The sequence below is a fragment of the Chelonoidis abingdonii genome, chromosome 5, assembly GCF_003597395.2.
Source record: "Chelonoidis abingdonii isolate Lonesome George chromosome 5, CheloAbing_2.0, whole genome shotgun sequence".
NCBI lineage: Eukaryota > Metazoa > Chordata > Testudines > Testudinidae > Chelonoidis > Chelonoidis abingdonii.
In genome coordinates this window covers 31,590,424-31,618,109 of record NC_133773.1, presented here as the reverse complement: position 1 = coordinate 31,618,109, position 27,686 = coordinate 31,590,424, and the positions used below count along the sequence as shown (strand labels likewise).

At 40.6% G+C, this 27,686-nt stretch overlaps 1 protein-coding gene across 1 annotated transcript in view; it reads right to left on the bottom strand.

Moving 5' to 3' along the window:
• Window positions 1-10,430: 10,430 nt before the first annotated feature.
• COL25A1 (collagen type XXV alpha 1 chain) overlaps window positions 10,431-27,686 on the bottom strand; it is a 192,591-nt gene continuing 175,335 nt past the window's right edge. Inside the window, exons 33-35 of the mRNA XM_075066209.1 lie at window positions 18,643-18,729; window positions 15,611-15,649; window positions 10,431-13,240 (exon numbers count right to left, since the gene is read on the bottom strand). Coding sequence (XP_074922310.1) covers window positions 13,205-13,240; window positions 15,611-15,649; window positions 18,643-18,729 — 162 coding nt within the window. The 3' untranslated portion in view covers window positions 10,431-13,204. The remainder of the gene's footprint in view (window positions 13,241-15,610; window positions 15,650-18,642; window positions 18,730-27,686) is intronic.

Genomic DNA, 27,686 nt, shown 5'->3' with positions numbered 1-27,686 from the left:
AGAGTTAATAGCCTCCGCCAAGCCTTGGGAAGGCCAGGGAATTGCAATACTCTCTCACCCCTAGATTGTAAAGATTTACTCTTCAATAGAATAAGGAGTTACTTATTACACGGGTAATGAAAAAAGGATTTTTAAATACATAGGACCAGGTTAATCACTGGCATAAATCAATCATTACACCAGAAATGAATTGCTGTTGTTTTTCAGCTGGCAGTGTCAAAGTTCTATACTCTCCTGGACAGCCTGTGGCCCTAAGACTAGATGATAAAATTCCCCTCAATAGGAGTGCAGTTTTATAGGATAGTTTAATTTGGGCAATTGATCTTGGATTATCAGCAGATAATTCTGCTCAATGGTCTGTGATGGGCTGTTGGATGGGATGGGATCTGAGTTACTTCATTGAATTCTTTCCTTTGTGCTGGTTGGTGAGTCTTGCCCTCATGCTCAGGGTTTAGCTGATCGCCATATTTGGGGTCGGGAAGGAATTTTCCTCCAGGGCAGATTGGCAGAGGTCCTGGAGGTTTTTCGCCTTCCTCTGCAGCATGGGGCATGGGTCGCTTGCTGGTGGAATCTCTGCAGCTTGAGGTCTTCAAACCACAATTTGAAGACTTCAATAACTCGGACATAGGTTAGGGGTTGTATAGAAGTGGATGGGTAGGGTTCTGTGGCCTGCTTTGTGCAGGAGGTCAGACTAGATGATCATATTGGTCCCTTCTGACCTATGAGTCTGAGTTTATTTCTAAGCTTCGTGGTTTATAGTAGCAACCAGATCTTGTGCTTGATTGTCCACTTCAGATTCATTATCTGAATACATTCCAATAAACACAAAACCCCCCATGCTACAATGAGTCCTGCTTGGGCTCAGGGGCCTGCCCATGCAGAGCTAAATGCAGGATTGGGCGTTCAGACTCACATATTTCAGTAAACAAAAAAAATGTAGTCTAAGGGCCCTACCCTGCAGAGAGCTAAGCATGCGCTTTGCTTAACTTTGTGCCATTGAAATCAGTGAGACCACTCATCCAGGGAGAAGACTGGTACAGTAAGTGTGTAAAGGTTTTTGCAGGACAGAGGCCTAGACTGTCATTTAGAACTAGTAGTAATGTGGAACCACCATAATCACTTGATAAACTACTGTCCATTTTAAAAATCAACCTTTCACTAATAATTCTACTGCTAGTGAACTCCAAATTCATGTCAAACCAAGGCAATGGATACACTCAAGTCTAAGACACAAGTGATGGTGGGGACTCTCTCAAAAAATGTAATTGATGTTAAACTCAAAGCTAAGAATATTCTCACTCTGGAAAATTTAAGTGGTTATTTTTAAAGTTACAAAGGAGGGGTTAGTTCCATTGAAGTCAAGTGAAGAAAAAAAAATCATCATAAACTATGGTACCAAAAACTGATATTTTTGTCTTCATTAGATTAATGCAGCTTAACATATTATGGTCCAATCCTGATCTTACATCGGTGCTAATTGGAAAGAATTCAATTGAGGTAAATGATGTAAAACCAATGTGAGCTCAGAATTGACCCTGTTTGTCTGTTGGTGAGCACCCACAAGCTAGAACCAGGATACCTGGGTTTTATTCCTGATCATGAACCTATTCCTGTGCCATCGAAGTCCATAGAGTTCTGCTATTTACTTCAGTGAAGCAGGATCAGGCTTTAGCTTAGTCTGAGGCAATCTACAAAACGGGTAGAATAAAATTTACCAACATACCAGGGGTGTCTGTAGAGGCATTTGAGGTCCTTATTTGAAAGGCAAGCAAGAGCAGAGTATTAAAGAATAGTTTGCACCTTATTTCCTATGCAGTATGCAAAATAATCACCATCCTCGCTACGTGTTTAATCATGAATACCATATGTAGAAACTATTTAATTTTTTGCCTACATGTTTTTTCCTGTATAACAAATGCTACTTTTCCTAGTTGCCAGTTTTACTTTCCAATGACTTGCCTTCATACAAATAAAACTTTGTCATCTTATCCTGAAAGCGATTTCATCTCTTAAAATGGGATTCATTTTTGTTCTGTTCTATACCCTACTCTTACAGACTCACGTATTCCATGATACTGTGGGTTTCTAGGAACTTTAAAAAAACATTTTCCCACTGCAGTCAATAGATGGGTCATGGGAATGTCACATTAGCGTTACTGCTGGCAATGAGTGGAAGTCAACGAAGATCTGAGGAAATCTTTAGTAAGAGACAAGGGGATTGACAGAACATGATTTGGGTAGTCTGGCCTTTGCTTCATTCATTTTATGACTCAAATAAGTGTAAGCCTTTTTATTAGTGGATCACTAAATGTGGCTCTGATGTGAGAACAGCAGACTTTTTTCCTCCTTGCATATACAGAATCTTTAGTACAACAAAATAAAAATGAATCTCATTTTAAGAGATGAAACATACAGTACTGGAAAAGTATTGGAAGTGCTGTAAAGCAAGAAGCTTTGGAACAAATGCACTTAAGTGACAATTAAAAAAAATATTAAAAGGGAGGAGAGAGAATGAGATGGCAGCCTTCCACATGCAACTCCTCCTGAGCACTTCTGCTTCAGGATCTCTGGAGAGTGGAAAGATTCAGACTATACTCAGAGAATAAAGTGTAAACAATGATTAGTGTAACAGTGCATGAAGCCTATGACATACAGGAAACTTGAGGTCAGACAACTATAACAAAGAGAATATGCAACTGTGATAACTATTAGAAAGGGAAACAGGTAATTGCAGATGCTAAGAAGAGGCAGAGCCTGTAGCTAGCTAATGTTGTATAACAGTTATCAGACAATTGTCTACATTTTGAGGTTGGGGGTGGCACGCATGACAAAATGGTCAGTGACAGACCATTGCAAAAGAGTCCAAGCGAATGGATATACCCAGCATAATAGGCAAAAAGCCATATTAGTGAAGAAAAGCCTGTGCTGGAGCGACTTCTGGAAGAGTGCCTCTGTGTACTAACTGGGATGCCAGATGCCAGCATGTGCCAGAGTCTCAGGACAATTCACTTGTGTGTGAATATCAAAGAAACGTTTACTAATTCATTTGAATGTTACTCACATTTCCTTTGAAATGAATTGATATAGTCTTACCATAACCTGTTGATTGCTATTATGTATGCCCAGTAATTAGATAACCCTGGACCAAAGTCTGTTAGTGCTAAGATGAGATATTTGATGTATGAACTTCATTAAAAATAACAAAATGTTACTTGTATTATTTTCACATATCTATCCCTAGTATAATGTAATAGGCAATTGCATTGTGTATGTCACTGGAACTAGATTGCTGGTGAAAGCAAAGCAAGTAGAATGTCGACTTCAAAACAAGAGCCATTGAGTTCACAATGGGAATTTACAGACTTAGTCTGCATTCCTCATGCACAGCCAACAAAGAAAGGTGGATACAGAACCTGTCAAGCTTTTTCGTGTGTGCATGAAGAAGATATAAAAGATGGATTCAAGGAAAGAGCCTTCATCTCTGAACTTCTAGGACACTCACAGGGAAGCAGTCCAGATGCAAGACAAACATCCCAAAAGTTATTTTGGGGAGCCCTGAGATATTTATGGAAAAGTGGCAGATTACTATGTCTCTGCTATCATTTGGGGCTTACAAACTTTGATTCAACTGTTAATGTATTTTACCCTCTTTAACCTCTCAACTCTTTTTTTGTTTGCTAATAAACTGTTAGCTTACTGGAGAAACTGGCTGCTAGCACTGTCTTTGGTGTGAGATTGAGTACCTGTTGACTTGGGGTAAGTGCCTGACCCTTTGAGGTTGAGAGTAACCTAAAGTGGTGTGATTTTTGGTTTTAATAACCTCTTATCACTAAGTTCAGTTTTTCTGGGTGGCAAGACAGATTGGAGGGTCTTAAGGAGATTGTCTGTCTGACTCCATGGTAATACTGGTATAGTGATCCAGGAGTGCACATTTGCTACTGGCTTGGTGAAATCTAATTATAGAATTACTCCTGGGGGAATTCTACACCAAAAAAAATAAATTCTTCACACAATATTTTAAAATTCGGCATATCTTATTTGTCAAAATAACACAACATAGTCATGACCATTTCAATTATTTTGGTAACTTATGTATGTCAAAATACCTGTCAGCAAGTATGTCAATACAGACAAAGATTCAGGAAACATTTTTTTGACAAATAGATTCCGTGCTAGGCATATTAAAACGGATCTTTGAGTAAGTCCTCTAAACTACACTACAGAAACTTATTTCCCACACCCCTCAAAAGCAGTGCAAAGGCTTGGAGTCAGAGGTAATGGAGGAGCTGAGGGAAGTAATAGCTGGGCAGGAGCCTGTGAGTGAACCTGGAGGGTTGTTGGATGTGAGTGGGAGAACTGTGGAAGGGTTTTTTTTTTTTTTTTGGGGGGGAGGAATTGTTAGGGAGATGGAGAGCCTCCCCTATACAGACCCTGGATGACCACTACTCCCTCATTCAGTCTGGTATATCTGTACCTACCCCCTTTTAGCCCTGCATTCCTCCTCCATTCAGGCCCTGGCTCAGTGCTATCACCTCACTAGCTCTTCTGAACTAGGCTGTGACCTTTCACCCCTGCCCCCCATATCCCATGTCTCATCACCTGGCCCAATGGGCAGGGTACTGTGAGGGAAAGCAGCCTTTCCACAGCTGGCTGCTTGAGCTGCCCTCTCTTCCAGCACCACTGCAGCCCCTGGTAGGCAAAAGGTGCAATTGCAGCACCTCCCTAGCAGAATGTAGTATTCTGCGAGGGGGGGGGGGGAGAATCTGCAGGATACAAACACTACATATGCACAGTGTTGCAGAATTCTCCCACGAGTATAGAATATACCACCAGTTTGGGGTGTCTAAGACCAGACTCTCTCTGTTATAAACCACTCCAGACAGCACGACACTGACCTTTGGCATATTCCAAAAAGGAGGAAGTCCTAAACTGATCCCTTTAGTTGCACATAGGCTCACATGTATGACTTACAGAGCATCATGTGACATCCCAATTCATTCAGTGACGACACACCTCTTTTTCAATATATGTGCATTACATCCAAGACCACCTTTTGCATGTGCCTTTTCAGGTTGTGATGATACCCAGGCCCTCTCTTGGCTGTTTGAGAGACTTGACATGTCCTAGGGAAACTACATTTATAGCCCTGGTTAGGGATGGCTTAACTTGGCCTGGTTCCCACTACAGCAATGAGGATTGTGGTGGGCGACAGTTCAATTTGCTAATTATCTGACAGTGGGGCAGAAGCAATATAGTAAATGTTATCCTTCACCATTGCAGAAGGTAGACTGACCAGGTCCACATGCAGGCACAGAGGGGTACCTACTTTGCCTTTCTTTCATTCTGGCTCCTGCTCTTGCAACTGTCTGGCTTGTACACCTCATCTAGCCACAAACCAGGGTGTGGAGCAGTAATGTGACTGAGCAGTGCCTGGGGGAGTTCACTTCACTCTGCAAGAGGTTCTCAGTTGATCCAACAAACTTTAGTTTGTTAATGTCTATGACACATAAAGCTCAATTGCTTCATCCACTGTGCCTGAGGCTGCGAAGGGTAGGGTTATAGTCCTGAAAGTCCCTATATTACCTCATATTTGGGAACTTGTTTTAACATATACACATGCCCAAATAACTTGTGATGAGAGCATACTCTAAATTAGAAAATAATTACAATAAGCAGCTAGAACTCAGGTCTTCGCCAAGTACTCACCCCTCCTGCTGTTGCAAATAAAACTGGCACTTCTAGTGAAGCATCCCCACCCAAATCCTGCCAGGTGCTCCCAGAGGGAATGACGTGCACCTATTCCTGCACTCCAAAGTAGAGGCTGCTCAGCAGGTCTTTCACAACAGCATTAGTGGAACAGCAGAGGGGATCAGTGGGCATGGGCTGTTGTATAGCCCTGACTACAGCACCAGGGCCCCAATCAGTTCCCTGGGCCAGAATAAAGATAAAACTTGAGAGCAGGAAAAGTCTCTGGTCTCTTTACCAAGCACCTGTTTGGTTTGTATCAGTAGGGCTATGCTCTGTACCTGTGTGTGAGAGAGACCCTTCCACTCCCCTTTGTGAATGCCTTAATTTGCATATCAGCTAGCTGTTACACGCCCTGAGATTGCCTCTAGTGGACAGGAAAGAGGCTCTTGGTCTCATTGGTGCTTAGGTATTCACTGGTTGGTACGTACCACTTTCATGTTTGATTGTATTCTTCCTTTTATCCCAACTCTTATCCACTGTAGTAGATAATGCTTGTCAGTGTGGTGACTAGACTGTAGCATTCCAAGTACTTTGGCTAAAGCATTATGCTGTGTGCAAAATGAGGGTAACAATCAAGGACTGAACTTTACAGCAATATACTGGAGAAACTTGGCACACAAAAGAATCAGAGTTCTGGGCTCAGATCTGCCTTACACCACCTGTGTAACAGTGGGCAAGTCACTTAACCTCCATGTGCCGAATTACCCTTATCTGTGAGACAGAGCAGCATTTTTTTTTATTCCCTCTAGGAGTATGTGGTGTCACTCAATTAGATTGTAAACTCTAAATCTCTGTTCTCAAAGAAGTGAAAATAGAAGTCATGACCTCACCATTCAGTCCTGCATTAATTCCCCTGAGTCAAGCAGGGCTTCTGGTGAGGAAAGCAAAAAGAGACGGGGTCCTTTAATTAGATCTTGGGTTTTCCAAAAACATCTGGAAAGTTGTCTCAGCCACATTGAGTAGTTTCCTACACACATACAGTGCTTTGTTCCTTTGGTGTACACTTAACCAACTCAGCAACACTCTGTTCTGCATGGTGCAATTTTTGAATGTTCATAATTCAGGCAAATCAAACCAACTGCTGCCAGAACAAGACACTGTGTCTCACTGAGGACTATTTTCCATGCAAACTGCATCTTTCAAACAATCATTCTGGTTGCAGGGCTGTTCAAAACAGGATCCAAAATGTTATTAATGGAAATGCATTTTTTTCAGTCGCCTCTCTCTCAAAGGGTTGGAACGTTTTTGCTAAAACTTTTCACAACCAAAAGTTTTCCTTTAGGAAGAGGAGAAGCATGGAAAATCTTGAACTCCCAACCCCTCCGAGAGCCTGTGTTACAAAGCTCTGTCTGTCCAAGAACAGAGTTCTAGACCAGAAACCGTTTTGCAACCTTAACTATTGTGATTGCTGCTACTCTAACTACAATATCCATTTAACAAAACTGCAGCTGTTTCACCACAGACCTCATCTCTCTCTCTCTCCTGTTTATGGTGCATCATAAACAGCTTAATATAAAAGACTATTTCGTAATCTTTTCAGGTTGCCAACCCTTTATTTGAAGCTAAATTTTTGCAACCCCCTAAATCAGTGATACTCAGAACTCAGAGTTTCAGGAGCCAAATTAGCAATCAACATTACCCAAAAGAGCCACAGTCATGTGAATTCATTGTTTCATTTCCTATAGCATTATATATTCAATCACAGTGTTTTAATATGATGTGCAGCAAAGAGCCGCACGAGACATATTAGAGAATCACTTGTGGCTTGAAAGCCTTAGTCTGAGTATCATTGCCCTAAATGTTCTGTAAAAGTTAAAAAAATACAATTAAGGATAAACCCATATAATTCATTTGTGTTCTGAGAGAGTGACAGGAAATATTTGATCTTGAAAAGTAATGGTGTGGGGGAACAGGATTTTTGGTTTAGACCGTAATAAATTTTTCAACACTTCATGGCTCCCTGTGGGTCACAACCCCCAGCTGAGAAACACTGATGTAAGAGGAATCAGAACTGGTATGATGGAGGAACTGGAGGAAGTGGCACTCTATTTCATGCTACAATTAGTCACAACACCGTACATACATTTTTCACACCAGACACACTAGAACAAATTTTTGCATCAACACTGAGAACTTTATAACTATGGAATTCAGCATCAATGGTTGGCTTAATGTTTTAATAATTACACACTTTTTACATTATGAAAATAAGTCATAAATAGTGTAAAAATAATTCCGAAGATCAACTTCTCACAAGCTAGGACCAAAAACCCAAGTACAAAACTCAAAACAAAACAATATTAAAAACTGAAAACCAAGGAGAAACTTTCAAATCAAAACCAAAACCATGCTGTTTGAAGCAGAGGCCACAATAAAGTGGAAATAACAAATTAAAATGGATTATTTAGACATTCCAATTATTTACACTACTGGGCAAAACAGATTTTGTGCCATTATTTACAGTAATAAGACACTCCAAATAGTTGTAGCAGAACTGATTACGTGAGACTGACCCAATGTTTTCCCAAAAGCAGTGTAACACTTGCCAAATTACTTTTTGTTGCATTTTCATCTCCTCTACTGTACTTACAAGATACCATTTGCAATACAAAAATAACTACACTTATAGATGAAAAAAGTAAAAAATACAAATAAAAATATATAATATTTTGCAAAGGAAAAAAGTCAGATACATACATCTTTAAAAAATGTTACTAGGCTGTATGGTATTATATTTTCCCAAACATGTACAATAATATAAGAATATTCACATAAATGTTAACAATACGTAAAACATTCTTCCTCTACAAATCAACCTCTTCAATAATACTTCAGAGAAGTGTGCAAGTACCAATGGTATCTGGGAAATTCATATAATTTCTTGGTTAAACAAATAAAACACTAAAGGTCCCAGGTTGGGTAAGGCCCCCGCTCTCCAAAGAAAGACAATTGTTTCTAAGCAGCATTAACTTGATATATTTAAAATTACAAAACAAACAACACTCCAGAAGGTTATTTTTAATATTTTACTCCACAAAAGAAGTGGAATCTACGTTCGAATTCTATCAGATATGAAGGTTGCAGACACTTGTTTGCAATGTCATTTAATGAATCCAACCACCATGTAAAATACTTCACTTTGAGAGAATCTTTGTTTTCACATTATTGTAACATTGATTCATAAAAACAAGTTGCCATATGAAGGAAAGCAATCAGATGATAGGCTTATTATTTGAATGGCCCCAGGAAAAATGAATCAGTATCCACAACCACCAAACTCCATGCTTGCTGCTGATGTGTCTCTTTGCAAAGATCAGCACTTCTGTGAGAGACTTTTTTCTTTCCTTTGTGAAAACCAAAGTGTTCTCCTCGGGTAAAATGTAAAGACACAGATTTACAAATACATATGTATGATGGACAAGTAGTGGAAATAAGGAAGTTTGAAAGAAAATGTCAACCTCTGCATGTCCTGTAGGACCTTATTCGCTTTCAGAAAAGTGAGATCGTTCCTGCAGCCACAGTTCCGCTGAAGTCAATGGATATTCTCTCATGATTAATAATGCTTAGCTCTTCTATAGCACTTGTAATTAGTAGATCTCAAAACAATTTACAAAGGAGGTAAGAAGTATCATGATCCCCATTTTACTTGTGGGGAAACTGAGGCATGCAGTGACGTGATTTGCCCAGCATGGCAGTGGTGCAGCTGAGAACAGAATCCAGGGATGAAACCCTGGCATAAGTCAACGGAACAAATCCCATTCTCTTCAATGGGGTCAGGATTTAACCCCATTTCCTCTGACTTCCAGCCCAGTGCTCTAGCCACTAGACACCCTTAAGTAGTTAAGCAGTTAAGGACTGCCAGAGGAGGGTTGTAGTATGTCCTAGTGTCATCATCAGACAAAAAATACACAACATTACCTAATTTGTGTGCATTCAATATTATAAAGCTTCAATTTTTCACATTGTACATGACTGACTCTTGAAGATAACCCGTTTTAAGCTATTAGAGCACATATGCCTCTTTTTATGGATGGAGACATGCTGATTTGACCTCTTTCAAACTTTTCAAGAATACTTCTATGGTATACAGAGAAAACACGTATAAGCAGCTGGATGCACAGAGTCATTGTGCCTCACCAGATTGTCAGACAGCGACATCAAAATCACCAATACATTAAAAAAATATTAAAAGAAAAATAACTTATCAATACTGAGAATGAATGTTTCATGCTTTACTTTGTAAAAATGAGGTTTCAAAGCATCCTGTAAGAAAGTTCTCCCTCCTCCCTCCTCAACTAGCTTATGAAAACGAAGAGAAAAGGCCACTGTGTAGTGTGACTGCAATACACTTAAGTTAAAGATACATAAGAAGATTGATACCAAACAAACACTGAAAACCCTAAAAAAAGGAACAAGAAATTATCACAGAACAAAGCAAGGGATACAGAACCTAAGTAAATTCATGTCCTCTACACATTTTTACAGCTGAAAAGGTTGGTAGATGAACCACTGTTTCTGCATATTCACAAAATTTAACAAAGCAAATGAGGAATGCTACTAAAATGTAATACTAAAACAGGTGGCTCAAACCAAAGCTGCATGGCCAAACAAAAAAATTATATAATAGCACCAAACCCAATCGTCTTTAAACTAAACAAATATGTCGCAAGTCTCCCATATTCAACTTGAGCTACTTTATCTGTACTATGTATCAACCTTTTCTAGATTCCCCCCTTACTTTGCATGCTGTAGGCACCTTTTCAATACCACTTAATATGTATATATTACTGTTCTAATCAGACCGGTTATATTGATCACACTGCATGTCTACTAATGAGACCCTGTCATTTCAGTGGAATGATCCTTTCCTGACATTAGCTAAAACCCAAGACACCCATTAATAGACAGCAGAATCATTCTTATCGGCGTGAGCAAAAATAAGCATTTATGTTACTTATTTTTGTTTTTAAGTTTACATATATACAGTATGTATCCTGTGGGTCATTGTGTTAGTGACTATCGCACACTTACACCAGAGGTGAATTTTGCCCTGTGTTTAACTCATCAGGTACTACCAACAGAACCATTTGTACTGTGATATTTCACACTAGTGACTGTAAGCCTCAACAGAAGTATAGGAACTAAGGGTCATGCTCTTCTTGTTCACAAAACAGGATTTTGAAAGTTGATGTCAAATCAGGCACTGAAAAATATATTGGGGTGATAAGGGACAGCACAAATATACTAGTGCTTTAGCTCAGTGCTAACTCCTAAAAATGACTTGCTTTCATGGGCAATTCCAAGTTTTTGCTACCCTATTCAGCATGCTAACACTATAGTAACCTTCCTCATTTAGTCTGCAAACATAGAATGTTTGGAAGAACATGGGTGTATCCTGATTTTTCACTAAAACCAAATGACTCCATACTATTATTACCTTTTATCTTAATGTATATAGGTAATTTAGCTAACTGGGCAAATTTTCTCATTAGAAGATAGGAATTACCATACTGCACTGGACAATAGACAATCTAGTCCAATAACTTGCTTCTGGTGGTTCCCAAAAATTGGTGTGCCAGAGAAAGATGATAATGCACTTAGCCATTATGTGTTATGTTAGGACATGGACAGCAGGATTCTCTCCTGTTCAGAGGACAGCCTGAATTATTTCCCAAGAAACCAGAATAAAACTAGGAGGTGGCAGGGTGGAATGCTGGTTTTGCCCTGATCCCGTAATCCCCTTCATGGGTGAAACTTCCATTAAAGTCATTACTGTAACACTCAGACTTACAACAGTACATAACAAGCCTGTGCAAGCACTGCAAGATCAAGCTGGTGGTGGTGGTAGTGAGCACTGTTTAGGTAGAGTAAAACATCCATTTCTAGCAAAGCAACACTGGGCTTTTTAAAATACAATTGCACCCGTAAGCAGGCTCTCTGTAGGAAACTAAGATGGAGACTTATGTAAGAAGTCATCTTTATAGAAGTAAAAAAAAAATTAATAACTCTCCTTGAAAAGCTATTTTCTTGGCATGGTTTTGATATATTGAAATGGCAATAAAATATTATCCAGAATGAAAGAAATGCCTACAGTGTGGGATCTAGTGACTTGAGATTCTAATGTGGTAGTAACTATCTACTTGAGAGTGAAATCCTGATAGGTCCCAACTTCCAGATGATCTACAAACACACTGAGCAGCAAATTATGCATATTTCCAGGAATGGCAGGGTACCTACACGCTGGTGGAAAAATACTCTTTTTCTGCAACTCTGGTTTTGGTCTGCCTATAAAATGAACTCTCAGAAATGTATATTAAAAATTTGTGATCATCTCAATACGCACAATTATTTGAATAGATCTAAAAAGAATTTGCATCTACCAAATACAGAAACTGTTTCATACAAATTAATCTCTTAATCTGACCACAAATGCACCACATGAAGACTCAAAACTGTAACTGAAACAAACAAATTCTCAGGGAGGCTCAAACTACAAAATATGCACCAATTCAATATTTCCAGAAATCAAAATGCAACGAAACAAAAGTCTCTGCTTCTCTTGTGTACTAGTCATTTGATCAGAAATGGAAAAATAATTACACCTTACAGAGTGTATTGTGACTACCATATCATGATAATCACTTGGGTTCACTCCTTTTCTACATTCTTTGGGTAACCATGTCCAGCAAAATCATTGCAATTGTAGAAAAAGAACCACATGAATAAATCACCTTGTGAAAGTAAAATGAAATAACTTTTTTCCAATTTAAAGGCTTCAAAGACTCTAAAAATAGATAATATTGAAAGAAGAGGAACACATGATGTGAAGTACTTCCTTCAAGCCTAAGTATTTGTCACAACAAACCTGACAGAGGCTACTGAAATTAATCTGCAAGTTTTGAAAGCTATGGTTAATTTTGTTTCATTTTTTCCCCATAAAATACAAGAGTTGTGTAATTTAAATTGGATAATCCAAAACCCACACTACAGTACATACAGATCTCATCAGTTTCATTAGTCCACAGAGAGTGTTCTAAGACTCCCTATTGCCAAGAATGCTTTCCTTTAGCAATCCAAAAATACAATATGTGGGGCACATATTGTGTCAGTCCTTGAATCAGACTGAGAAGCTTCTAATCTCAAATGGGGCCTGCAGTCAAACGATCCACTTGGCATCTTTGCAACCTTTTCAAACTGCCCACAGAGGAAGTCTTGTTTCTCCTTCAAACTTCTTTCCTTCTTGGTTAAACAGTTGACAGCACTTGGCATCTAAACCCATCTATCTTGAATGTCTTCGTGACAGTGAGCAGTGCAAGAAAAAACGATGCTGATCAACAGGCATGACCCCTTTTGACCAAGGGAAGGGGTCACATGACCCACACAACTGGAAGCCGTCCACCTGCAGTTGGAACTGTGTTCCCCAAAAATTCAAGACCTTTTTCTAATCTCCTCTGCTTTATCTCTTTTTGGCAATAAGCCACGGGGTGACTCCCTTGAGATAACAAAAGGAAATAATTCAGAAGTTTGGATCAAGGGTCACAGTGAGCAGCCATTTAGCATGTGGAGTGATCACACAACAAGCAGGTTTGGCACACAATTCATGCTTTTTTTTTTTTTTTTAGTCTGTACAAGCAGGGATGATGGCATGAATCAGTGATAGTGTTTAAGATGAACATGGAAGCAAAGTCAGCAAATTTCAGTGGTAGTTGGTACAGTACATTTCATAGCATTTAGCTCATATTTGGTCACAATTTCATGTAAACTAGTTCATGGCAATCATTGTCCATGCAGGTCCACAAGCCAAAAATAAGAGAGCTTGCAGAAAAAACTAAATCTCCATGATTTATCTCTGTATAGATATCTCTATAGAGAGACTAATCTTTATTTTTGCAGATTTCTCCTGTGGTTATATATATTGCCTAACTGCAGATGTAAGTGAAGAAAATGTACACATGGACTACTGCAACAAGTAGAAGCAGCTACATGTAAACATATCTCAGACTTGTAAAATAAAATTTCTGTTTTTAACTATAAATACAAAAAGGTGGAGCATTATACACAACTTCATGCTTCTAAGGTTAGATTCATCACTGCAAAGAGACAAAAAGAGATAAATTGTCCAGGTTAGTAATCTAGTAGCCAAACTTCTATTCCAAGTATATAAAGATACGGCAGAACCCCAAACATCTTTTATCCTCTTAGCCACAAATGTGCTTCCAAAATGCCTATAATACTTATGGTTTTTTTTAACTATTGTTCAGCGATGCGGTCACAAATATCTAACTTTCTAACCAGTGCCTCTGAATAACTTTCTGGGAACCTAAGAATCACTGATTTAATGTGCATACATACTTCAGTTGTCAGTTACCTAAAGAATTATAGGCTGATACTGACCTCTTTTGAGAAGAAAAACAATGCTTGCTATCCTGGGAAGCAAATAGTGACTCCTGTTTACCTCTAGCAACAAGCTGGGTAGCTGTGTAGACTCCACCATCAATTTTAGATCTGGTCACCTTCAGATACGAGTAACAAAGAGCTTCAAGTACTACAGCAGCCCCTGAATTGCGTTGCCTGTTTTGAGAGCCACAGTTTAAAGAGTGCCTCTAAATTGTCAAGGGTGGCACCAGTTAAAGGGAAACTGCAGGTGTATTGACTTTCTCTACAAATACAGCTACACTGCCACACATGTTTTCCCAGCTTAGAAGTAGAATTTTTATTTTCAGTCTAACCTATACATTGTTTAGGCTTGGCACATAGGGCTAACCCTGCCCTGCAGTAGCTGGTTTCAGGTTGGGAAAGGATAGAGTAGCTCACTGTTGACGATATATGATGTTCCACTCTATAAGGCAGGACAACTCAGTGCAAGCTGCCACAGTACGCTGCTGCCCAGCGTGTGGTGTGTATGGCTCCTCTTAGCTGGATAACTTTATACCTGTAATTTGTTGCCAGTCAGCACACCTGCTACTGGCAACATACCTACTTCCTGGCATGAGGGCTACACTCACCTCCCGACCCACAGCTCCACCTGCTAACTAGTGTCTTTCAAATAAAATATTCAGTTGTTTTCGTTATTAGCCAGACTCTATTATGTGACCATAACTATCCAGAATCAGCTTTTGAAAAATGTGTGGGGTGAAATCCTGGCTTCCCTGAAGTCAATGAGAGTTTTTCCATACCCAACATGGATTTCACACATGGTTTATTCTTTCAAGTGAATTCATGCATCAGTATTCAAAGAGGAATAAATATCTGTTCACTGATACATTTGCTTCGAATGCTGAGGCTTTTAAATCTAGCATTTTCCGAGTTCTACCCATCCAACAGCAGAAATCTTTACCAAAGTAACAAGGTTATTACTTAGCAATGCTGAAAAGCAGCAGCAAGCAGTAATAAAATGCAACAACAGACTTTGGGGGTTGGGAAAGAGGCAAATAGGAAGCAAGATGCATTGTCCCTTTGGATAACCCAGAAGACTCAAAGCTTGATAGGTCAGCATGAACATTTTGGTAAGACTTTGCCACACCACTGATGGGCAAGTCTGATACTATCCCCCAGCTCCTGTGCAGGGGCTGAAGGAGATGCAGCTCTCCCTGTGAAGAAGAATGATGGTCTTTGACTTCCTAGCAACTCAGGTGCCAATTGTTTTCAAATACTGCATAAGTCAGTTGCTGTTATAACCCCTACTTATTAAAAATTCATCATGCAAATAATATTTGAGAAGAGGTTATAACTTGGACTGCTGTGTATTCCAAAATCTGTAAACTATTCTTATTGAAATCAGAGTGTGTGAGGTCAAAAGGGTTCTCTTACGCCAAAGAAAAGGGATGGTGCCTCTGTGTAGAAATAATTTGGCATGTCTTACCTTTTGCCAGCAGCCAGGCATTGGTAATCCATCCGGCCCCTGTTCCAAGGAGAAAGATAAAAAGTGCATAGATGAGCCTGACAGTATATCTGATGAAACAACCATGCCTTCTTAGCTAATGAATAACTCCCACTTCCTAACTAATAATTTCGTCACTTAAGATGAGGAAAATTCCAACATCCAATATAGGCTTAGTGCGCTCACATTGTAAATACATAGAATCCTGCCCCTCCAAAAATTCAAATCCCAAACTACAGTGTGCCTAATCACGGTAAGAACTTTAAATCATAACTGCAATATTTTTGCTGTCATAGCAACATTATCAGGGGTCAAATCAGGTGAGCTGGATTCATTGCCAGCAGACTATATGTTAATCTAAAGTGTATCTATTATTCATAAGCCACGGACATTTAGCCACAGATCAGCAATAGTGTATCGCTTACTGGTTTTGTGGTCCTGGTACAAAGTGAACCCATTGATAGACTATTGATATCCAAACTGCATATGGGAATATTTTCATACCATAATTCTTCCCTTTATACAATGAAAACTAAAGGACTGAACCTACTCATATTGAAATCAGTGGGGAAAGTTGCCATGAGAGCAGGGCACTAAGGTAGAAGCTGACTATTCTGTAGCATGGATAACATATGGCTGTCAAGCTATTTGTAACTTGGACTGTGCTAGTTATAAGCACTTAGATATACTCTCAGCACTGTATTCTGTCCTTGCTTAAAACCTCTGTGTCCCCAATTTAGTGCATGGGACAGATTCTGATCTTAAATACACAGGTTATAATGAAGTTATTCCTGATTTACACTGGTGTGGAGGACTGAGCCTGTAATGTGAGTCAAGGGAATTCAGCACCTCACAGAACTGAACTATAAATGAGAGGAGAATCAAGCCCCAAACGTTTATTAGGTTAAAGGGAATATTACTTTATACTTGAATTTCTTATCTGCTAACAATTCTGAGAAACAGTGTTTGTGTGTTGTGTGTGGGGTGGCTTTATTTATTTATTTATTTATTTTTCTGGCAAAAACTACCTGCTTTCTAGAACATGAAACAGTACTGTTTGTTTAAAAACTTATTCTGATAACTGTCTATCTATCCCACCAACAGAAGAACATTTTTCACAGCAATGGTGTAAGGGTTCTCTAGATATAAATGATACTACAAAGACAAACACATTTTTTAATTATGAAGGCATGCTTGATTACCCCCCAACAAAATATGAGATATGGTTATCATTAATCAGAAGCAAACAAAATATAACAGACTATGTACTTCAGATTAAAATTCCACTGACAATTTAGATTAGAAACTTTGTACTTGATATAAAAACCTACTTAATTTTAACATTCATCTTTAGATAATCGTGCTTAGCTAACAAACAATATCAGAACATGCAGACCAAATTTAACTGCCAACAATTAAAAACACCTATATCTTGAGTCTTTTGGAAATGTGTATGTACTGTTCAATTTTAATTGGAAAAAATAAAACGTACTTAGCTTTAAAAAAAAAAACTGTGTTGCCAGGTTGGTACAAGGGAGAGGGTCAACAAGTAGAATTTTAGTATAGGGGGGAACTTGAATTCATGCTAACACAGAGTGGGGGAGTATTGTGTGTATTGCAGGGAAGTAAGTTCCAAAGGAAAGACCATTAAACTGAAAACGTTAAATAACGAAGACAGTGAGGGTTTGGGCTGCAGACCATTATCTTCTTACAAAGCTCAACTAAGTTTTGCGTTTCAAATTTAACTACTATTCTGATCTATGGGCCCAATCCCAAAAACATTGTTCATAGGGCCTCATCCTGCAGATCTTACTCATATCTTCGCTTATTGCAAAGCTCTATGATTTAACTTTGACAGATTGATATTTATCTCATTCTCTGCATAAATAAAATCTTGGCTCAGTCCTGAAAAAAGATGCACTCAAAACTCCCATTGATTTCAGCTGGCATCAAGTGTGCAGAATCATTTCAGGTGCAGGTTAGGGTGAAACTAACTCCTATGCAGAGGTCCAGCATGAGGTCCCCACACCACTTATGCTGTGGGACTTAAATAACATATGGCCCTTGTGGTGGCTCTCCGAAAAGAGGTGTATTTCATTCTTAGTGAGTAAGGCAAAAGGCATTTGTTGGGGGAAAAAAACAAACAGTGCCGAGGGAAAAATTATGTTGGAAGAACACACTCAAACTACCATGTGATGTGGGAGCAAAACGCTGGGTGTTAGGTTCCAGACGTTGACAGAATGTGTCTTCTCGATACGGTTATGATTGCTGAAGCAGCTGATTTGTTCATGCACATGCATGTATTAGGTGGATAACGTAAAGTCCGCTCAGAAAAACACCACTTTACACTGAGAATGACTGACTATATACAAAGGAATCACATGCAGGGTTGGTAGGAAAGAGAAATACTGTACCAATTGGCAAGGGGCATCCAGCCCATCCAGGCCTGGCTGGCCTGGCTCCCCTTTTTCCCCCTTAATTCCACGGAATCCCTGTTTGTAAAGATTAACTTGCAACGTTACTGACAAAGAAGTGTCTTTGGTATTTGATTCAGCTGGAGCCAAAAAAAAAAAAAAAAGAGAGAGAGAGACCAAGAGGAGCAAGCTTACAGCAGCAGTGATTAAAACCCATGTGGAAATGACCCAGGTGCAGTCTCACATCTAAGACTTTAGTGTTTAAATGGCCCTCCAGTCAAGAAAGAACTACTTAGCACAACAGGTTTCCAATCTGTACGGAACACTTACAGGTTAAGTACAAGCTGGCAGAATGCGTGTGCAGCGCATTCCATGAAAAATATTCCGTAAGTGACATTCATTTTTAAGATCTCCAAACTAGTAATTTAAACCCAATTAAGAGGACCAAAAATAGTTATGCTGGAATTTGCAGACTAGGAGAGGAAACCCTTTGAATGACACCAGGTTACACTATAGCTGTGGCTTGTTCCTCTCCTCTCGCTTTATCTCGTTATAATCAACAGCAGGAGGAGCGATTTCCAATACACGAGTGAGACATACCAATGGGCAAGGTGCATCTAATCCAGGGGCACCCTGTTCTCCTTTCTCCCCTTTAGGCCCCTTTTTGCCTTTCTTTCCCTTTTCCCCCTGTGGACACAATGGTTTGGATAAAACAAATGTTTCATTCTTTTGGGTAAAAAAATATAAATGAAAAAGATTGGTTTAAAAGATGTTTTTTTTGCCAGTGGAGGGCTGAAAGGACACTTACCACTGTGTTCTGGTTTGGATGGTGCATTATGTGGAAAAATAAATAATACGATCATAAGCAAGAACTGCATCAGTTGGTATTATTGAGCTTTTGTATTAATGCCAGTATTATGAATTATTTGAATCCTAAAGTAGGGTTTGAAATTATAGGCTGATGTCCTGATTCAAACTGTGGGCAAGGTCAAAAATGGCAAGCGGAATGTGTCCCTTTCTTTGGGAGCAACATAGGAAGAGGAATTTCTAGTCAGAGGTGACTTTGGAACAACTAAACAGATCAATCTCATTCCCCCTCCCACTCCCCCACTGGCAGAAAACAGTGGGAAGAGGAGGTTACTCACCTTGTGCAGTAACTGACGTTCTTCGAGATGAGTGTCCCTGTGGGTGCTCCACTCTAGGTGTCGGTGCGCCCCTGCGCCTTTGATCGGAGATTTTTTGTAGCAGTACTCGTAGCGGACACACAGAAAGAGAGTAGAGATTCATCAGACGACTGGCCATCCATTCAGAGCCTACCCAAGTGTGTGCTCATCCCTCAATGTCACTTACACACAGCTAATGAACACAATTCCAAACAAGCCGCTACACAAGTCAGTCCAAGAGCGAAGCATTCTCTTTCTGACTGCCTGCAAAAAGCCTTTAGGGCTGGAGCAGGAGAAGGGCCAATGAGTAGCTGCGGCATTCAGTTCCATCTGTGTACATTAAACTCTTCCGGTTCGCACATCTAATTCAGAGAGCATCTTCTCAATCAGCTTCACAGGAATCCATTAAGTTCCCAAAGCTGGACTCCTTAGTCACTTACTGATGATATTTAAGTTTGCAGTGAAATGCTCTATTCTGCTGGCGGGATATTACATAAGTAAACATCTCTTTTCCACTTTCCTGCCCTCTTTTTGTGACTTTGACCACTGGCTGAAATCCTAGTGATGCATTATTGTTAAGTTACTTCCTGGAGATATAGTGCAAATAAAGGGCTGATGCAAAATCTACAACCAACTTTAATATAATATAAGGAACCGGGAAATGTAAAACAACTGACAAGAAGCCCCTTCAAGCTAATGTGGCAACTCGCTATTTGTGAGGAACGCTGAAATGTGTGTGCGCTGTACAAAGAATACTATGTGCTCTCCTGTTAGCAGAAGGAGGTGCTTTGCATATCAAGCACAGCCTTCAACAGGTTGATTACAGCAAACAAGGACATCCACAATCGTCATGATGAGGCTTAGGGATGCTAAACATAGTTTTATGGTTCTTGACAGGGCAAGATCGGCGAAGCCTGGCTTGATGTAAGTACATCTTTATGACCAGGTTTACTCATAATGGTAGGCTAAATTTGACTCCTTCACTGGGTGTCAGCACATTTATTTCCCATTTTTCTGTGCATGCGACATGCAGAGAAATACTACAACATTGTATTAGGGTTGTGTTTGCATAATGAAAGAAGAAGAAGGTTGAGAGGCACGACTGAACAATGGTATTTGAGAAAGTACAGCCCAACCCTGAAAAGCCCACAAGGCACTGTGCTTACTAATCCTAAAGAGTCCCCATTGACCTGCTATCAAGACTATCACAAGTAGTAACACACTACACCTGGTAAGAAGAGCTTTGCAGGATCAGACCTCTAAAACTATGCCGCTCCACTACGGAGTAGAACAAGGAGCCTCCACACATTTGGTTACAGTAACTTTCATCCCTTATAAAAAAAAAAAAAAGAATCCTGCACTCTCACACATGACATACGGCCACTTTCCGGTTTTCACGATTTAGGATTCTTATGGCATATGCAGGCATGACCGCTGTTGTGAACCCATTCCACCTTCCCCCACTCATTTATCCCATTCCCACCTTCCCGTACTGTCGAAGGCCCCAAATCAAGCAGTCCCCTTCAGCAGCCCAGTCATGTTCATTTAGTCTGTACAACATTAGGAAGTCACTTGAATCACTTTTTACTTCCAATTTGCTGGAAACTGACCTTCGCTGAATATGAGCCATGTTTCTGACAATGCAGCGCGCAGTATTCTTTTTCTGTATAAGTGTTCCAGCAGTAATTTTATAAACGCTAACCTACATTGAATAGGGAAGTCAAATAGATATCTTTGTCTCATCTTTTTTCTAGGGCTTTCCTGGTCGCTCGAGGCAGAAAAGAGGTGATCTAGGCGAAAGGGAGAAAAGGTGACCTCTAGTGCTGTTATCTGTTCGTTTGATTCCTCAGCCAGTCCATTTTGCTGTCGCCAAACCCTATCATTTGTCCATCTAAACCTGATCTTCTCTTTTCTGTGTGCCAAAAGGCAGGTCACAATGTATTCTGTTAGAACAAAGTCACGGTCAGAAGGAGAACAAAGCCTCCATGCAGACCAGTAATACACTTGCCCAAGATAGGAGCCGGAAGAGTTTGTCCTACTCCACCCTAGATCAGCTCTTTTTCTGTAACCCACGCAGGGCTGCTTGATGAAAGTCCTTGTCAGTCTGTGACTCTCAATGCATCGTCCTTGGGGTAGTATTTTTTTTGTGTGGGAGCCTGCTGTCTCAAGACTCAGCTGGTTATAAATCAGTGGTAGCTCCAATGGATTCTAGCACAAATTGATACCGAGTGGGATCGGTTCTTATAACGTGTGCTATGGGATGTGTTTACAAAAATTACAAACTTTACCAGTTAAGAGAATTATCTTTAATTATTTGCATTTGGTTACTGTTTATGATCGAACGCTCTTACCCTATAGTTTTTGTAAGCAAAACAATGCAATATTTCTCCTAGTGCACTGAAAACCATATAACAGAAATTAATTAGCCTCATTTTCACAACCCAAAGCTGAGTGATATAGCAAATAATCCAACACTAGTGAAAAGCATTCATATTGAGGGCCAGATTGACTTCCTGCGGTCCACAGGGAGAGTTTGCAAGAGACTTCTTGTGCTACTACACAGGGGCTTACAACAAGTGCAGTCTTTCTATGACCGACAGGAGTAGAGGGGCTGCTCCCTTCAATGAGGGCCTGCAAGAAGGCTATGACCTTGCGCCCTGTAATCAAGCCCTACACAGAGCAAGCCACTTGTGCTGGAGAGCAGATAGATCATCCTAAAGAAAGAAACTGCAAAATGACTGCAAAGAATCTAGCTTGAGTTTTTAAATGGCTTCACTTTCACTATACCGCATAACACGTTTTGGTATGTTCACGTCTCCATGGTCATTATTCCGTGAATCCAGTTTCACTGCATGCGTGTTTTCACAACACACTCGAACTCGAGAGTCACGTGCGCAAGTATTGGCAGACACAGAACTATAAATACTTGACATGCATGATGAGTATCGCTCCAGAAGCTGGCCTGTGTATCTTTACAGAGTCAGGGCACAGACCACCAATCTGTTAGGCAACAAGTGCTAATATCTGCCTGTTGTGAGTCATTTGAGGTATCGAAGCATTCAGGAGGATTCCAAACTCTCCATAACTAGAATGGATGCTGTACAGTAACTCGCACCCCAGGACGTTTCTTGAGAGGAATTTGGTGTAGGTTAAGTGCTCTTTCTTTCTGCTCGGAACTTTGTTGTTAGCGTTCCTTTGTGTGTTGCTAGAAAATTTAGCAGCAGGGATGGGCCGGCCACCTTGAGTATACCATCGTCGATCCCTAGATAACGGGATTTTCCCAAGAAGCCCAGGGGTTTGAGGTAGAGGAAGGGGAACAATTTATAAGCAGTGACTGTCCAAGAGAGAGAGAGGCCTGAGACAATGCTTTTGGTGAAAGCAGTGTGTCGCAAGCTGAGTTTTTTGCAGTTTTTGCCTACTTGTGTTCAAGGAATAGCGAAGGTGGTATACATCTTGGAAATAATGTACTAGAAACATCTTAGACTTGTGCAACACCTACGATTTACTTCTCCTAGTCAGAAATGGACCCTCCTGCCCTCACTATCTGCTGTTGCTGGCAGGGGAAAACAATATCCGTGATTATCTGCCCAGCCACCCCTGATTAGCACACAGTGTTTGGAGCAAACAGCCAAAACTTGGAGAGAATGGTTCATGCATAATCGATCAATAGAGTTAAAGAAATTTAACTCCTGCCCAAAAAATACGTTTTGGAAAATGATATGAGGAAATTACAATCTACGCTTGTTATTGTTCCAAGATCAGAACAAAAGAGACTATTTTATCCAATACATTTTTCCGTAAGGGCTAAGTTAAACTGAAAATCATTCATTGTAATTATTTCTCAGACTGTAATAAGTAAGAAAAAAAAAAGTCATAGAGCTAGCCGGGTTCCTTAGCTAGTGTAAATTAGCAGAGCTGCCATCTGATTCAATTCAGCTATGTGCCAATTTACCAATGATTTTTTCACTTTTAAGTATTGCTGGACATGAATTGACTGCTAGGCTGATGTCACAGAGGTTCAACCCATTATTAAATTCTACACCAAAATCTGAAATTCATGTACACTGGGAAAAATTTGTAGCATAAACAACATGACATTCATTTAGTGACCAATGACATCCCTCTTTCACACTGTGTGATCCTTTTCAAAATAATGTTGGGCAGCCACATAAATCTGCAAGCCTTTTGGTTCTGGATTAAATCATAGACTGGTGAGCCCTGCAGGAGAAATTAGTAGCTCTGCTACAGTGTAAAGAGACTCAAGTGTTTTGCACATAATTTCTGCATAACTTGGCTGTAAAACATATTGTTCAACAAGCTGTAATTGACATACAAGTTTATACTCCCAGGAGGAGCTTTTTGAGAATAGGTTTTTTTAAAAGTGGTTTGAAATTGTTTGTTTTGTTGTTTGATTGAGTTTTCTGTTGTTTTAAATGCTATTAAATCAAAAAATGAATCCCAAAAAGTCCTGCCCAAACTTCTTTAAATCACGTGCTATTTTGGGTCATTAAAATGGGTTTATTAAATAACCTCACTAAATACAGATGGAGTAGTTTACCTTTTTTTCTTTTTTAAACCCATCATTTTTAAATGTATTACTATTAACCAGATAAAAAAAGGACAGAGATAATTTTTTTCTGAACCCGAGGTTCAGGCTCGATTTCACAAAGTACTTAGCACACCTTCACCAATTGATATTAGGGGGTGGGGGGAAGTCCAGAACCTCATGGATACTGCAGTCTCAGAAGCCTAATGCTCCATCCTGGTGGGCTGCAGAGGAATCTCTGACCAAGGAGAGGGAGGAGCTCGTGTCCTTTCCTATCCCATAGGCCAATCCTCCACGGTTTTGGGCTTTGCACAGGTCTGAAGAGCAAACAGGAGGGAGAGTAGGCTAGGGGAGCAGGTCCAATTCTCGGTGGATGTGTTTCATCTTTAATCACTGGCGGAGCGCACAGCAACAAGATTACTAACAGCTTATCTATTGTCATTCTGTTGCTGCTCCTCTCTCAACCCGATGCCTGATCTTCCATTGGGTGAAAGAGCTCCAGAGTCGGACTATAGAGGGACTCCTTGAAAGCCTGGGTTGCTGCAGGAGCTGTGCCTCCCAGCAATCCATTGCAGTGTTGAACGCAGTAGTCGATGATGGGGCATTCACCCGATTCGCTCCTGAAACCTTCTGGGGAATCCTTGAAATCCCTGCCTGAAATCAGGAAGTGGGGGAGTGGCAAGTTACGGAACAGCAACTATCCCCCCCACCACCACACTATTTTTTCGCCATCCTCACCACATTGATGAAGAATTAATAGGACTCAGTGGTTAAAATGACAGTGCCTGGTTTACTTTAAATGTGGTCGAACGTAAGCTACGGTGCTCAGTAGGTGAAAAATCCACCCCCACGCGAGCACAAAGATGCGATCTACCCTTTGTAATAAAGCGAGGTTTGATGAAGAACGCTTTTGAGCACACAGGAAAGATAGATGAGGAATCTGTTTTCAGTCATGATGCGCATAAATAACAGTATATCTGTCTGTGAGGAAAACTCTGGTTTATATTTGAATGGTAACAGTATACTGTAGTATTCATGTATTTATGTGTTTTCCACTATTGTAAAGAATTAACAGTAAAGACAAGTTTCTTTCTTAAATTATCAAGTTTTTGTACTTTCTAAGTGGATTTAATCTTGTGTTGGTGTGAAACTGGTTGAAAGTCCATTTACTGTAACCCGCAGCCTAAACACTGTGCTGCGCCTTTCAAGAGGGATGTTCGGTTCTTTATTCACTGAATCTCATTGTTTTGGCAATCTTCTTACTACTGAGGAGGTATGACACCTCACATGCTCTATATTGTTTACGCGGTTTTCCTTACAAATTGTGAGAAGCGCTCTTCATCACAGCCACGAGACTGATATGAGCGCCTCGCCTTTGAGAGATGATTGTCAATTCTCTCGTATTAGGGAGAAAGACGTAAAAAATAGTTCACTCTTACGACACCGAGAGTATTATTCCGATTCTTAGGTGATATATCACTGGTGTAAGATGCGCACCAATCAGTTTGTAGTAGGGAATATAGAATCTCGTACACCTCTCGTCTTTTGAATAGGTGTTTGCTAAATGTAGTAATGAGCAGGATTTGCATGTTTTCATATGAAATACATAAGCATAGGACGTCTCTGTAAATCTCATGTTAGCTCCTATTGTGATCAACTGGTGGAAATCAATTATAAAATTGACTCTCCAAATCTATCCAATACTCTTGAGCGGAGTCACCCTTTCGAGGTAGGCCTGTATGGAAAAAGAAGATTCTTTTTCCGTGTCTCATTTTTATGGATTATCGAAAAGCTGTGAAATCTTGCTGTCCACCTCTCTTTCAGAATCTTAATCATTTGCTTTTTTAAAAAGCAACTCGGTGCACATCAGTCACACTGCTAAAAGGAATGAATAATGATTAAACCAACTGAAGTTTTTACCTGCAGTGGAGTGAGATTTGGAAATCATTTGTTTCTAATTAAGACAGATAGGGATCACTCGAGAATTTTATAGCATCAGCATCAAGCAGTTTGGATCTTCTGAAGTCATTTTAGCAGGGTTTGAAATGAAGGGCCAAATTCTGCTTCTGAGTGGTATCCGTGCCATTCCTTGACTTCAGTGGGTTTGCATGGGGGTAACTGAGGGCAAATTTGGCCCAGACTCTACTGGACCGAATGGAGCAAGGGGTTTCATTCAGTAAAGGAACATGTTGGGACATAGTCATTCTGCCTGTGACTCCACTTGAATCACACCGGGAACAGTTGTGTGTTCTTACGAGAGACTGTCCTCGTGGGTGCTCACACTCTAGTGTCGGTGCCCCCTGGCCTTTGATCGAGATTTTTTGAAGCAGTACTCGTAGGGACAGCATGCTTAGAACCTTGTCACTCAACTCTGAGTATGTCACTACATGAGCATGGGCGCCGGTACCCTCAGTTCCTTCTCTAAAACGCCCCCGGCTTTGAGACGGAGCTCACGCAGACTTCTTAAGATTCTATTTTCCCATCTTAAAAACCTGTTAGTTAGACAGTTTTTTCCTGTTAGTTAGTTTGCTACTAGTGTTACTCTACCTTTCTTCTACTATTCCAAAAAAAATTTTTTTTTCCTGTTCTCTGTCAGCTGCTTCAAATATGCCTGCTCCACAGGCTTAAGCGCTGTCTTCCTGTAAAGGACGTTTCCCTAATTCCCTCTCTCTGAGACACTCACAGCTGTATAAAAATGCTTGGGGGAGACTCATATTCCCCAAAATGTAACTCACTGGCACTAATTAAGTTCAGAGCGAGGAAGGATAGAGAGTTAAAGCTCAAACTTATTTGCATTACAAAGATCCTGCAGTCTCGCCTCAGACCTGGCCGCGGACTCTGCTCCGCTCTCAGACACAGCTCTAACCCTTCAAAGAAACTGAAGAAGCAGCTAAACGGGAGCAACATCAAAATCTAACAAACTTTACAGACAAACTCTTCTCCTGTCAGATCCACAGTCTCCTTACCAGGTGCTTCCCTGCCTGAGTACTTTTACCAGCCAGGCTCCTCGGTACCGCGCTAACCCGCCTGTGCGTTCGGGGCAGGCAAGGCTCCGGTGCCTAGGCGACAGGCTTTCAGTTGCCTGCCTCAATTATGGCACCTATCGGCCCACGATGAATGCGGCACCGACAACTCAGGCACCCGCTGAGACACCGCAGCCTGCCTATTAATAGCGCACGGCACGCCTGTGGCACGGCATTACACGGCACCCTGGCACGCGCAAGAAAGAACTCCAGTGTCGACCGCCGGGTTCTTCTCCACAGGATTTATACTCAGCCTTCGCTCCGGCTGCCCAGAACTGGCAGTTTACCCCCCAAGTGACCTCGCCTATGTCACCTACACTACAATCGCCCTTTCTTGGGGATGGCTTCTCATGAACTAATGATTCAGGGTCGAGCAGACCTTCCTCAGTGAGGCGCAGTCCTGAACTACACGATGATGTTCGCAGTCATCTGAATTCTACCCTCAGAGTCCTGTCACCCGCGCACAGGCACAATTGTCCAGAACCACCTCAAGATCCCGCCTCTTGGTGTGTAAACCGCCTGGATGGCACCACTATGCCTTTTCCATCACCATGCAGTATTGGGTCCTCCGTGGCCATCTTTCCCTCAGCAGCACGTCCGCTATCCTACTCAGAACCTAGACGCGAAACGTCCAAATCCTAATCACTCACCGTGGCGGCAACCCTCCTATCTCAGGATCAATTACCTGCAGGTCCTGATCCAGTATTAATTGACGTATCACTGATCCAATACCTGAGGAAGCTTTACTTCCTTCTCCTCCCTCCATCAGACGACTTTTCGAAATTCCAAGATCTCTTCAAAAGGGTTGCAGTGACGCTCAGATCCAATCTGGAGGAAGTACCTGACAACAACATGAGCCTAACGGACATCCTGCAACATCTCATCATCCAGAACTGGGCATTACCAAATTAA